The sequence below is a fragment of the Pezoporus wallicus genome, unplaced genomic scaffold (assembly GCF_028554395.1).
Source record: "Pezoporus wallicus isolate ANWC-B61680 ecotype Strahan unplaced genomic scaffold, APGP_CSIRO_Pwel_v1 contig_13850, whole genome shotgun sequence".
Taxonomy (NCBI): Eukaryota; Metazoa; Chordata; class Aves; order Psittaciformes; family Psittacidae; genus Pezoporus; species Pezoporus wallicus.
In genome coordinates this window covers 632,725-644,723 of record NW_026635243.1, presented here as the reverse complement: position 1 = coordinate 644,723, position 11,999 = coordinate 632,725, and the positions used below count along the sequence as shown (strand labels likewise).

The 11,999-nt window shown below is 54.4% G+C and overlaps 1 protein-coding gene across 2 annotated transcripts; it reads left to right on the top strand.

Moving 5' to 3' along the window:
- Positions 1-1,508: 1,508 nt before the first annotated feature.
- KCTD10 (potassium channel tetramerization domain containing 10) lies at positions 1,509-10,354 on the top strand. Of its 2 annotated transcripts, none has more exons than XM_057413016.1 (7): positions 1,509-1,605; positions 2,813-3,026; positions 7,360-7,529; positions 7,969-8,055; positions 8,302-8,354; positions 9,057-9,252; positions 9,784-10,354. In XM_057413016.1, the coding sequence occupies exons 1-7, from the start codon at positions 1,603-1,605 to the stop codon at positions 10,000-10,002; spliced, it is 942 nt and encodes a 313-aa protein (XP_057268999.1). In that variant the 5' UTR covers positions 1,509-1,602; the 3' UTR covers positions 10,003-10,354. The 2 variants fall into 2 exon arrangements, with proteins under 2 accessions (XP_057268999.1, XP_057268993.1); XM_057413010.1 differs by having other exon boundaries at positions 7,966-8,055.
- The last annotated feature ends 1,645 nt before the right edge of the window (positions 10,355-11,999 follow it).

The window sequence follows — 11,999 nt, the reverse complement described above, 5'->3', positions numbered from 1 at the left end:
CACAACATAATGCAGAGAAGTAGGCTGAGAAAGTTGGGGCTGTTCAGCCTGGAGAAGAGAAGCTGCGGGGAGACCTCAGAGCAGCTTCCAGTATTTGAAGGGGGGCTATAGGGATGCTGGGGAGGGACTCTTCATTAGGGACTGCAGTGACAGGACAAGGGGGAACGGGTTCAAACTCAAACAGGGGAAGTTTAGATTGGATCTAAGGAGGAAATTCTTTCCTGTTAGGGTGGTGAGGCACTGGAATGGGTTGCCCAGGGAGGTTGTGAATGCTCCATCCCTGGCAGTGTTCAAGACCAGGTTGGATGAGGCCTTGGGTGAGATGGTTTAGTGTGAGGTGTCCCTGCCCACGGCAGGGGGGTTGGAACTGGATGATCTTAAGGTCCTTTTCAGCCCTAACTATTCTATGATTCTATAAGTAGATTTTAAGAGAAATCAAATAAATGCTCAGTGTGGTGTCATTGTGCTCCACTCCTTGCACTGCAACTCCCCTTTCTGGTCTTAGCTGCTTTCATTTTCCTCTTTAGAGATAAAGGACAAGAACAGTTCTACAGGCAAGAACTATGTTCTATAGTTCTATAGGCAAGAACTATGTTCTATAGCTCTATAGGCAAGGATATGAGGGAAAAGGCATAGGAGATGCTTGGAAGTTCCTTTATTGCCACCCAACAAGACAAAACGCACAGACCCAACCAGGGCTTTATAAATCCTCAAGAACAAACTCACCTGAGGGCTTACCCAGTCACAGGAGGTGCACGGCAGTCATTCACACCCAAACATGGTGCTCACCCGCTGGCCTCGGGCGGCTCCTGCCCAGAGAGGGGCATTACCTGTGGGCGATTCGGGGGTTCAGGCTTTACCTTTGCAGATCCAAGTGCTTTTGACCGGACTCACCCCTAAATACACCCCCAAGAGAACGTGAAGCCAGAAAGGCTCCAGGAGAGGCGCAGCACCGCTCGCTGTGGCTCCCGGCACGGGCACCCCCTCACGGTTAAGGTGAGGGAGCTCATCTGATGTACAACACAAGCCTAAAGCGCGGCAGGGCCCTGGAACCGATCGGCAGCCACCCGCACAGCCGGCACCGGAGCCACGGGGCACCCACAGCGGGGCTCCAAGGCACGGCCCCTGCCCAAGCCACCCGCAGAGCGGCCGGCAGAGCCCCCCCGGCCCCTCTCGCAGCCCCGCAGGCCTCACCTCGTCCCGCCGGCGCCCGGGCGGCTCCGTCGCCTCAGGCCGAGGCCCAGCGCCCCGTTGCCCGGCAGCCTCCCCCTGTATCCGCGCTGCGGGTCCGCCCGGCAACCCGCACCGCCGCGTTCGTTCCGTTCGCTCGCTCGCTCCCTCACCCACCAGCTCCGCACAGGGAAACCAGCGGCTCTGAGTCTCGCTGATGCCGGGAGCCGAGCCGAGCCGAGCCGAGCCGAGCCGAGCCGGGCCAAGCCCGTGATGCGGAAGCGCAGCGCGGCGCCGCCCGGAGGAGGCTGAGGGGACATCGGAAGGATTTGGCGGCGCACCCGGGCGGGGGCGGAAGTGGCGCGAGGGGCGGAAGTTCCCCCGCCCCGGCGCTCCCGCTCGCTCGGTCCGTGGGGCTGCGCCGCGCCGTTCATGGTGAGGGGGGGCCGGGGGGCAGCGGGGGCTGGGGGCAGGCAGGAGATGGGGACCCGGCCCCCCGGTGGGTGACGGGGTGCGGGGGTCCCAGTCCCCAGGGGCGCGGTGCTGGTGAAGGGGGGGTTATGGGGGGGGGGGGGCGCTTGGAGAGCGGGTGCAGGGCTGCTGTGGGGGGGGATCCGGTCCCCCAGCTGTGGGGTGTGTGTGGGGGGGAGCACTGGTGTGGTTGTCACTGTCAGCCCAGGATGGCGCCTGGGGATGGGGGCTCTGTGCCCCAGGGTGCTGGGCTGTGGCCTGGTGCGCTGGGGCTCCTGTCAGGGTGATGGGGACCGGTCCCTGTGGCTGGAGGGAGCTGGACCCGGAGCGTGGCGCCTTTGCACTGCAGGCGGCTCCAGACGGGCAGAGGGAATGGGCCCCTGTGGGCACCTCTGCCCGTGCCACTTCCTCGCCGTGTGAAGCACAAGGCGCCCGCGGAGCTGCGGCTCCGTCACGTTTGCTACGGGATCGTCCTGCTTTAAGTGACAGCAGGGCCCAAAGCACTCAGCGTGCTGCGGAGGTGGCAGGACCCGGGGCTGCCTTGAGGTGTCCGCCACCCCCTCACCCTGACACCAGAACCGTTAACAGTTAATGGCTTGATTAAGGATTTATGGTTAGCGGCTCTCAGAGCATTTGTGGGGCTAAGCCAGCAGGGCTCCTGTTACAGCCCGTGAGCTCATTAGCTGACTAACCGGGAGTGACTGGGCACTGTGGGCAGAGGTAGTGGGGACGTGGGACATTGGGTTTTGGTGTCCTAAGGAGGGAAGGGAGTGGGAAGCCCGTGTGTGCTTTAAGGGAATAGAGCTGTGGATAGGCTGTATTTTAACACACAGGAATCGTCCGCTCAAGCTCTGGGTGTTGGGAATTGTTCAGTTACCAGATTATTGGTAAAGGAAGAGCTTAAGCTGTAGAAGCTGTGGAAGAAATGAACACAGTCTTTGTGGGAAGGCACTGGCTGTTGCGGTGTGAAATGCTGCTCAGTGTTCACGGGGTTCCTCAGTGGCCAGGGTCATGTATGGTCTTTGGCTGGGAACAAAGACCAAGTCTAAAACACTTGAGGAGTTCAGAGAGGAGCTGAGGCTGATGATGCTCTGTGTAAATAACCCCAGTGACGTGAGCAGGGTGGTGCGTGTCGGGGCTGCCCGTGTAACCGCTCCCTCCTTCCTTGCAGGAAGAGATGTCGGGAGAAAGCGTGGTGAGCTCAGCAGTGCCAGCGGCGGCCACTCGCACCACCTCCTTCAAAGGCACCAGCCCCAGCTCCAAGTATGTGAAGCTCAACATTGGCGGTGCCCTCTACTACACCACCATGCAGACCCTGACCAAGCAGGACACCATGCTCAAGGCCATGTTCAGTGGCCGGATGGAAGTCCTCACCGACAGCGAAGGTAAGGGGCTGCCCTCGTGTCCTCGTGCTGGTTTCCTTCCCCTGCAGTGGAAAGAGCTCAGAAGAGGTTGGAAAAAAGTGTTAGAGAATGGAGAGGAGCATGTAGTCGTAGGCCCAGGTGTTTCTGTGGTTTGTAAGTCCTGAAGCTCAGCTTATACAGCTGAGAAAAGGTGTGGAACAAAAAGGCTCGTGTGACTTGGGAGGAGTCATACGGAGACCAAAGGGAGACCTTACAGCAGTCTTCCAATGCTTAAAGGGGCTACAAGAAACCTGGAGAAGGGCTTTGGACAAGGGCCTGTAGGGACAGGCCAAGGGGAATGGCTTTAACCTGCCAGAGAGGAGACTGAGATGAGCTCTCAGGCAGAAGCTCTTCCCTGTGAGGGTGCTGAGGCGCTGGCACAGGGTGCCCAGAGAAGCTGTGGCTGCCCCATCCCGGGCAGTGCTCAAGGCCAGGTTGGACACAGGGGCTTGGACCAGTGGAAGGGTCTCTGCCCGTGGCAGGGTTGGAGCTGGGTGAGCTTTAAGGTCCCTTCAAGCCAAACCAGGCTGGAATTCTATGAGTTGAATAGTTGTCTGGACAGCAGAAGGACAGTACCAAGTCCCAAGGCTCCTATCAGGCCCAGATAGTATGGGATGTACTTTTGGAACACTGACACTGAAGCTCTCAAGCGTATGGAAGATGGTGGGAGAGAGATTAAGAAGCTATGAGTGAGTCAGGGCTTGGGTATTTACGTTGAAGCCCAGGAGGCAGTTCTCTTATCTTGTTCCCTTACCTCAAATCTACGTATAAAACGTGCTCTGAACACTGGGACCCTGGTTTAAAAGCTAAAAGCTGATATTTTGGAAATGAAATGGTTTTCTTATGAGAGTATGGATTGTTTCCTTCAGTGCAACAGAGCCAGAAACTTGCTGTTGTACTAGTGACAATCAAAGGAGAGAGCTGGCGAATGGCTCTCTCCGTGTTAAATGTGTCTGGAAAGAAAGAACATGCAGGATGTCAAACAGCAGCCTTCTCAAGGAGCAGTGCCTGAACACTTCCTTACCAGATACACTGATTTTATCTTCTGATGATCTGAGATTCTTGAAAACATTTGAACTAATGCTATAGCTAAAACGTGTGTGTGATGAGTGCAGCTGGGAGCAGAGGTTCAGAGCAGGGTCCTCATGGATGTTGTGGGAGTGTCACAGTTTAACTGGAAGCACAGCTGATGGGCTTGGCTACCCTGTCTGTAAGGATGGCTGGAGCCTTGGGGACCTCTCCCCCTGCTGCTCAACCTCAGGCACTAATCTGGCACTTGCCAAGCAGCAATTCCAAGTGAATTGAGGAAGCCCACCCTGGCGTGGTCCCGGCCCTTCCTCCGGGCGTCCTGGGTAGGTACCCCAGGAGGGCTGGTACATCCCATCCCATTCCCAAGGCTGTAAGCTCAGGTCGGCTTGCTGGAGAGCAGCTGACAGAATCCCTGCTGATGTGAGGGTAGCTGGAGTTTAAAGTGCTAAAATCTCGTACTCAAGGCAGCAAATCCCAAGTTGATTTTGCTCTGGATCCCACAGTGTCCGTGTGGGATTGCTCCGTTCTGCCAGTCTGTGTTTTAATAGGAATTTGATACTTCCTGTCTGTTGTAACTGAGACACTCCCATTGCAGCAGACCTTGCTTTATCTCCCCGGGCCTGGTGTGACACTGGAAACTGGGACAATGGTATTGGAGCTGTTAAAGGAAACCCTTTTTATCTGAACTCCTTCAAAACAACCCCCGTTGGGCACACCCAGAGCCTGGCCCAAACACAGTGGTTCTGAGGAAAAGAGCTGAAGCTGGAAGGAGGCAACTTTTGAACCAGCCTCTGGAATGGGTCATGAGGGCTCCTCTTGGTTCAGGTGCATTCTCCTGAGCCCAGCACCATCTCAGAGCTTAACAACTGCAACCGGGAGACAGGAAAGCCTTTGAGTTCTCTCTGGTGGTGGGCGAGTGGTTGCAGCTTAGAAATGGTCCATGAGCTGTGGCACATTGTCATATTTGACCATCTTATGGTAAAGAGCAGAGAGAAGGGGGTAAGTTTTCCAGGTGCATCCCTTTCTTTCCAGGTTTCTTTTCTGCAGTGTGGCTGTTTCCCTCTCTTAGCTATTGATCAACTGATGGAGGTGCATGTTTTTATCCAGCTCCCAGTAAGACTTGAGCATCAGGCAGGCTCCATCATCAGGCTTCAGTGTCAGGCTGCTGTTTCATCTGTCAAAGCTTAGCCAGAAAATGCAGCCTGGTTCCATTTGAGTGTTTGGATGCTGTCCCTGAGAGTCGTTGTAAAACAAGAGATGAATTCCTACCGTGAGGAGGTACCAGTTCAGGGGTTCCTCCCTTGGTAAATGGATCACAGGGCACTTCTGTAATGCTGCCATTAAAATAGCTTCAAAGGACTCTAATTGAAACCCACTTCTTGGGCTCTGCACAGCCGTGGCTGAGCGGGACAGGTCATTTCCCTGTGAGTCATAGGATCATAGAATAGTTAGGGTTGGAAAGGACCTTAAGATCATCCAGTTCCAACCCCCCTGCCATGGGCAGGGACACCTCACACTAAACCATGGCACCCAAGGCCTCGTCCAACCTGGCCTTGAACACTGCCAGGGATGGAGCATTCACAACCTCCCTGGGCAACCCATTCCAGTGCCTCAGCACCCTAACAGGAAAGAATTTCCTCCTTGGATCCAATCTAAACTTCCCCTGTTTCAGCTTTAACCCGTTCCCCGTTGTCCTGTCACTGCAGTCCCTAATGAAGAGTCCCTCCCCAGCATCCCTATAGGCCCCCTTCAGATACTGGAAGGCTGCTCTGAGCTTTAAGTCCTTGTGCTTTGGCTGTTTGGTTAAAACAGGAGGGCTTGAGCCCCCCCTTGTACCTCGCAATGCTGCTGGAAGTGTTTCCTCATCTCCAGGTGAAAATGAGCAATTCCTCCTCGGTTTCACCATCTGTAAACAGAAAGCTCCAGCAGATTTTTAGAGCCTGCAAAGGGAATCACAGTGGAGATAACAGAGAAGTTTGGGGATCAGAGCTGTGCTCCTGCGCTGCCCTTTACCTTCCTGCACGTTGACGAGCCAACTCTGTCACCGCTGCAGTTGTGGAATGGGGATGTCCTTGGTTATTAGCATGTCTGGTGCTCCCTCTTCTCCTTAAAACGGGAGATCTCACTTTCCATATGTCTGCACTGACAAATGGGCTGTTCCTGCTCTGGTTGGCCACGTAGAGCCTGGATCAGTCTCTTGTTCTTTGATTTCTGTCTCTAGTTCTCCTGCCTCCAGCTTTCTAGTCTGCAGTTGTGAGCACGCTGTGTTTGAGGTAGCAGCACAACGATGGAGATGGAAAGCCTGTAGTAAACTGCTCTTGGGTGCCTCGGTTTTCCACAGCAAAAGGCCGCATTCCCTTTCGAATTGCACCAAATGTTCAGCCTTTACCAGCGATTCCATTCATGCAGAACACACAGGGGCTGCTTTAACCTACTTTCCTTATTTGTCCAAAATATGAGTCTCTCCCCACAAGCGTTTCCTCGCTGCATTCCTGAGCTGCAGCCTGGAAGAGCGGCCATCTGTTCATTTATGGAAACTGGAGCCTCAGCATCGCCTCCCATTGCTCAGGGTCCAGCCTGGTCGGGCAGCAGATGGGGGACAAGAGGCGAAGCTCAGCTCCTGGGTCACCGGTTGACTGGGAAGGACTTTGGTGGCAGCTCTGTCTCCTTTCCTTCACACCGTTGTCAGCACGTAGCTGTACTTCAGATTCCACTTACTGTCTTGCAGCAGTTGATGTTGTGCTGATAACCCGTGTGTTCTACCCAAGTCAATGTGCTTTGGGGGTATGCAGTGTTTGCCATGATGCTGCCCAATCTCTGCTGCCTTTCTCCTGCCAACCTTCTTGCACATCCACTGCATCACAGGGGGTTCTTGTGCTGTTTTCAGGTGCAAGAAGCTTCAGATGGCTTTAGTGAGGAACAGCCCCGTGTGTGTCACAGGGCCCCAAGATAGAAGGCAAGAAAATAACGTGTCAGGGCTTTGGGATAGAGGGAGAGCAGGGTTGGTTGGTTTGAGAATGAGAAGTATTTGTTCCTCTGTTTCAGTTAATGGTTGTCAATAACTGGGGAGCTATGAGAAACAAGAGAACTTCCCACCTTACTCCCCCATGCTCTGCACTGGAAATGCAGGAGGAGGAGGTATATTCCCTGGGCTCTCTGCTGCTCCGCTCCCCAGCTCAAGCAAGGAGCTGGAGTCTCTCCCTCCTGGCAGGAACCTGCTTGGTGTCAAGGCCTTTAGCCATGTTTGCTTCCGCTTCTCCTTACTGTGCCCTTGCTCTGTCCCCAGGCTGGATCCTCATCGACCGCTGTGGCAAACACTTTGGGACCATCCTGAACTACCTGCGGGACGGGGCTGTGCCACTGCCGGAGAGCCGCAGGGAGATCGAGGAGCTCTTGGCTGAGGCAAAGTACTACCTGGTGCAGGGGCTGGTGGACGAGTGCCAAGCAGCCCTGCAGGTAGGTCACAGAGCTAAGGGGGTTCCTGTGGCCTGCAGCGAGGGGTCCACAAGAGGAGGCAGCGTCTGGGCAGAGCGAGATTCTCTGCTGGTCTCCGCTTTGGTGCCTTTCTGAGGCTGGGATGGAATGGAAATAGTTCACGTTGTTGAGCTGCTGGAGGCTGGTCCCATCCAGAAAGATGTCCCAATGTTTAGTGCTGCCCACTCACAGGGATAAAGAGCTGTTCAGCTCCCTCCTCTGAGAGCATTCAGGGAGCAGCAGCCTGGTTCCTTCGCACTGTTCTTCACTGCCATCAGGGTCTTACGTGGCCAAATGATCCGCCATCAGCACAAGCACACTGACATCTTCAGCGCAGACCACACAGGACCTTCCCAGTTCATAGGACCATGCCTTAAGGTCTGTTTAATGTTCAGCTGCTGTTTGGTTCTTGTTTCAGCAGAACAAAGATGCATATGAACCGTTCTGCAAGGTACCAGTCATCACGTCCTCCAAAGAAGAGCAAAAACTCATAGCCACTTCCAACAAGGTAGGAGCCAGGCTGCACCCTGGGTTGGGAGGGTGAGAATGAGCAGTGATGTAGCCACAGAGGGGTTGCAGCCCCACTGGCAACCTGTGCGTGGCAGTTGTGCACCAACAACAGTAACAACAGCTGGGCTTGGGCCTGATGGTGTCACATCCTATTGTAGCTTCTCTGCTGCGGGGTCTGGGTCTGGGCTGGCATTCCAGCTCTTCCTGTACTGCCTGTAACCGATCCATGGTTTGTGTTTTACAGCCAGCAGTGAAGCTGCTCTATAACAGAAGCAACAACAAATATTCCTACACCAGGTAAGTGGCTTCTGCTGGACTTGTTTGAAGTTTTAATAGACTAAAACCCATGACAAGCATTTGCTTTCTCTTCACTCGGAACCAATGACAGATTGCTGCTGGCATGCACTCAGGTTTTTCCCTATTAATTTCAACCTTCAGTCAGAATGGAGCTTGCTGTCATCAATGGAAGGTTATTTCTGTGCCAGAGGAGTTCCTCTCATACTTCAGTGCAGCTGGCAGAGGCTCCTGGCCAGCTGCTGGCCTGCATTCCCCATGGGCTGCAGCACGTTCCTTGAATGCAGGAAGCTTTCTTGCTGCAGTGTTCTCAGTAAGTGGTAAAATCAAGCCCGGGACCTTGTCTCCTTTCCTTATTCTGTGTATGTTCCATGATACAACGCTGTTCCCGTCCAGCTGGTGCTGAGCTTGAGCTTAGGATTGGTTTTATTTGGGCGACACAATCTTTACACCAACTAAATGTTCCTGGGCAGTATTATTCCCAGTACTGCTGATGTATTACTGCTTCTTCAGCAGCAGGTTTTCCTGCTTGTGCTAAAGTGGGTAAGTAAGTTACCCACTGCAGGGCTGGATGCCAGCTGTAAGCACTGCCTTGGCAGAGACACAGCGAGTTCAAGGGGACTGCTCACTGCCTGAGCCCCGTTGTGTTCCGTGTGCTGCCTTCGTTCCCTTGACGTGAGCGACGTCTGCCTTCATCCCTTGCAGCAACTCGGATGACAACATGCTGAAGAACATCGAGCTCTTTGACAAGCTGTCCTTGCGGTTTAATGGGAGGGTGCTCTTCATAAAGGATGTGATTGGAGATGAGATCTGCTGCTGGTCTTTCTACGGGCAGGGGCGGAAGATCGCCGAAGTCTGCTGCACTTCCATCGTCTATGCTACTGAGAAGAAACAGACAAAGGTAAGAGCAAAGCCCTGGATGCTTCCAGCAAGGGGCTGCTGGCAGCGGCACCCTGACATCAGCTCTGCTCTGAGCACTCCTTTCTTTCTTGAGCCTCTCTGCAGAATAATCACTGCCATTCAAAGTGGTCCTGGTCCAGGGGGTGCATTGGAGTGAACGCCGCTTCCCCGCGGCACTTACACAGGGTGATTGTGGTATCCCGTAGCGCAGGTTCGGTCCAGTTCTTTATCTGCAGGCAAACGTGTGCATTTAGCTGGGTTTGGTTGACATCCCTGTGTAAAGACAGGTCGTGGTGAGCAGCGACGTGACTTCCCCGTGCTGCCTTACCTTCCTGCCCTGAAAACCACCCCGTTTGCTGGCTCGGAAGCCAAGAGCAGAACAGAAACGATTGCACTGGGAAAGATTCCCGTGCGCAGGGTGCAGTGAGGAGCCTTTGAGACCAGAAAGGCACCAGGGATTAAACCTGAGGTAGCCTGGTGGCCGCAGCCATCGCAGCGGGTGCGAGTGACGCTCTCTTTGCGGGGTGGGCAGGTGGAGTTCCCGGAAGCCCGCATCTACGAGGAGACGCTGAACATTCTGCTCTACGAGTCGCAGGACGGGAGGGGACCCGACAACGCGCTGCTGGAGGCCACGGGGGGGGCTGCGGGGCGCTCCCATCACCTGGAGGAGGACGAGGAGCGGGAGCGCATCGAGCGCGTGCGGAGGATTCACATCAAGCGCCCGGACGACAGGGCCCATCTGCACCAGTGACTGCTGCGGCGCTGCCCGGGAGCGCTGCCCCTCCTCTGCTCCAGCTCCTGCAGCACGGGAGCAGCGCTTCCCCTCGCGCTCAACGCGGGCTGTACATTAAGTTTTGTAACAAACTAGGTCATGTTGGGGTATTTAAATGCAGTAGTTGTAGGGCAAGGATCGAGGAGGTGACTGGGCAGCCCATAGATACGGTAAGGACCTGTTGAGCAGCTGGAGAAATGCCCTGAACTTACAGCACTCTTGTCTTTGCTATAGAGAGGAAGGGGGCTGGCTTCCTTTGGCTTTAGTAACTATCCTGCACTTTAAACCATAGAGTCAGCCACACAGCTCCCCTCTAGGCACTCCCTGACCCTCTCTCTCCTCCCAGGCAGAGGTTGGGGTGATCTGAACACACCTGAGCTGCTGCAGAGCTCCCTTCTCCCTGTACCAATAGGGTTGGTGGCTCAGGGTGACTCCCAGGAGGACACGGGACATGTGCTGACTTGATTCCTATAGTGCTGGGGAGCTGCTCCTCCAAGGGTTCAGTGGAGCTTCTACAGCTCTGAGCTCTTTATCCCTTCTCTTCTTTATCTGAATGGTTCAAGGGTGGAAGATGTTCAGATTCCTCCAGAAGGAGGCTCGGGAGCAAACTGCATGGGATTGCTTTTCCTTAGGGTGGTGTTGACACCAGTGAGTGCTCAGAACTTCTGCCTGACCCTGGCTCTCAGCTCACAGCTCAGTGAGCTGAGCTTCCCTTATTGCAGCTAAGGCAGGAGCTGGGTTCAGAGCCCCTGTGCCAGCCCAGAGTAGGCAGGAGCTATAGCTCAGTACTGTAACCGATGCAGGAGCATTGTCTTGCTCTGAGTAAGGACAACACAAGTACTATGGGGACGAGGAGTAGAGTGGCCCAGAGGCAGTTAGTCCTTATCTGACTTACCCTGAGCACGTCCCAAGTCTCTTCCGAACCGGCAGCTGTGGGGAAGGGCAGAGCTGAAGTGGGTGCAGGAGCCCTCTGCGGTCCAGCTTGTTCTAAGAGTACTTTTCTATTATGAATGAATGTTTTATCTACCTCCTCATCTCTTGTTGCCTATCATGGACTCAAGTAACAATTCCAGCGGAGGATGGTGTGCTACTCAATAGGACTGGATGCTGGAGGCTAATGCGCAGAGCCACAGCTCTAATGCTTGATGAGAGGGAAGGAAACCCAATGTAGGGAGTCTTAAACTTCAGACTGGTAACTTGGCAGCCACCAGAGGACTTTGGCCTGTTCTGGAGGGGTTTTGACCCTTCATGTGGAATATCTCACGCTGGGGTTAATGGCCAGACATCTCCTATGGAGCAGCAGCTCCGTGTCCCTGTTCCTCAGTGAGGGGGTTACAGGGTTTTGTTATCTTCCTGCTGCAAGGATTCCAGCTCCTGGCTCAGGGCTGTTAATGGCACATTAACCTGTTAAAAACCAAAGGTGTTGCCAGCATCACCAGCTGCGTTACTCCAGTGTGTTTCAAAGAGCAGTTACACCCCAAACTCAGTCTAGCTTGGCTGTAGAGGCTAAAATAAAGTATTAAGTGTTTGCTTAGGGGTACAGTTTTGAATCAAGTTAAGCTGAAATGATTTCGAAGTTAGGCTGAGGTCGTCGGTCTGGTAACCAAAGACTTATCTAAGCTACATGCAGATGGGGTTGTTGTACCCCTCTCCTCTCCCCTTTCTTCTTCAGAAATTGCTTCCCAAGAGCTCAGCAGTTAACGTGTAGTTCCACAGCTTCAGCTCTGTCCTGACGGTTACAGGCTTCTTTTGCAGGCTGTCCTTGCACGTGGTTGCAGAAGTCCATAGTGCAGTGGTGTTGTGAAGGACCCAGGGCCTCTCCCTTCTTACCTTCCCGATGTGATAAGCTGGGGGGTGTGGAAGGGGAAGGCCCCCGAATTGCTCTGCTTTTCCAGGTCTCTGTACTTTGATCCTCACGGGCTGGTGCTGGGCTGGGCATGGGGTTGAGGGTCTGTAACAGACGCAGTGCCCTGGAA

What these genes read in the sequence shown, in the direction of transcription:
- KCTD10 (XM_057413010.1), top strand. An exon ending in AGTCCTCACCGACAGCGAAG is followed by an intron (nt 3,027 to 7,359) that starts GTAAGGGGCTGC and finishes CTCTGTCCCCAG; the next exon opens with GCTGGATCCTCATCGACCGC. An exon ending in AACAAATATTCCTACACCAG is followed by an intron (nt 8,355 to 9,056) that starts GTAAGTGGCTTC and finishes CATCCCTTGCAG; the next exon opens with CAACTCGGATGACAACATGC.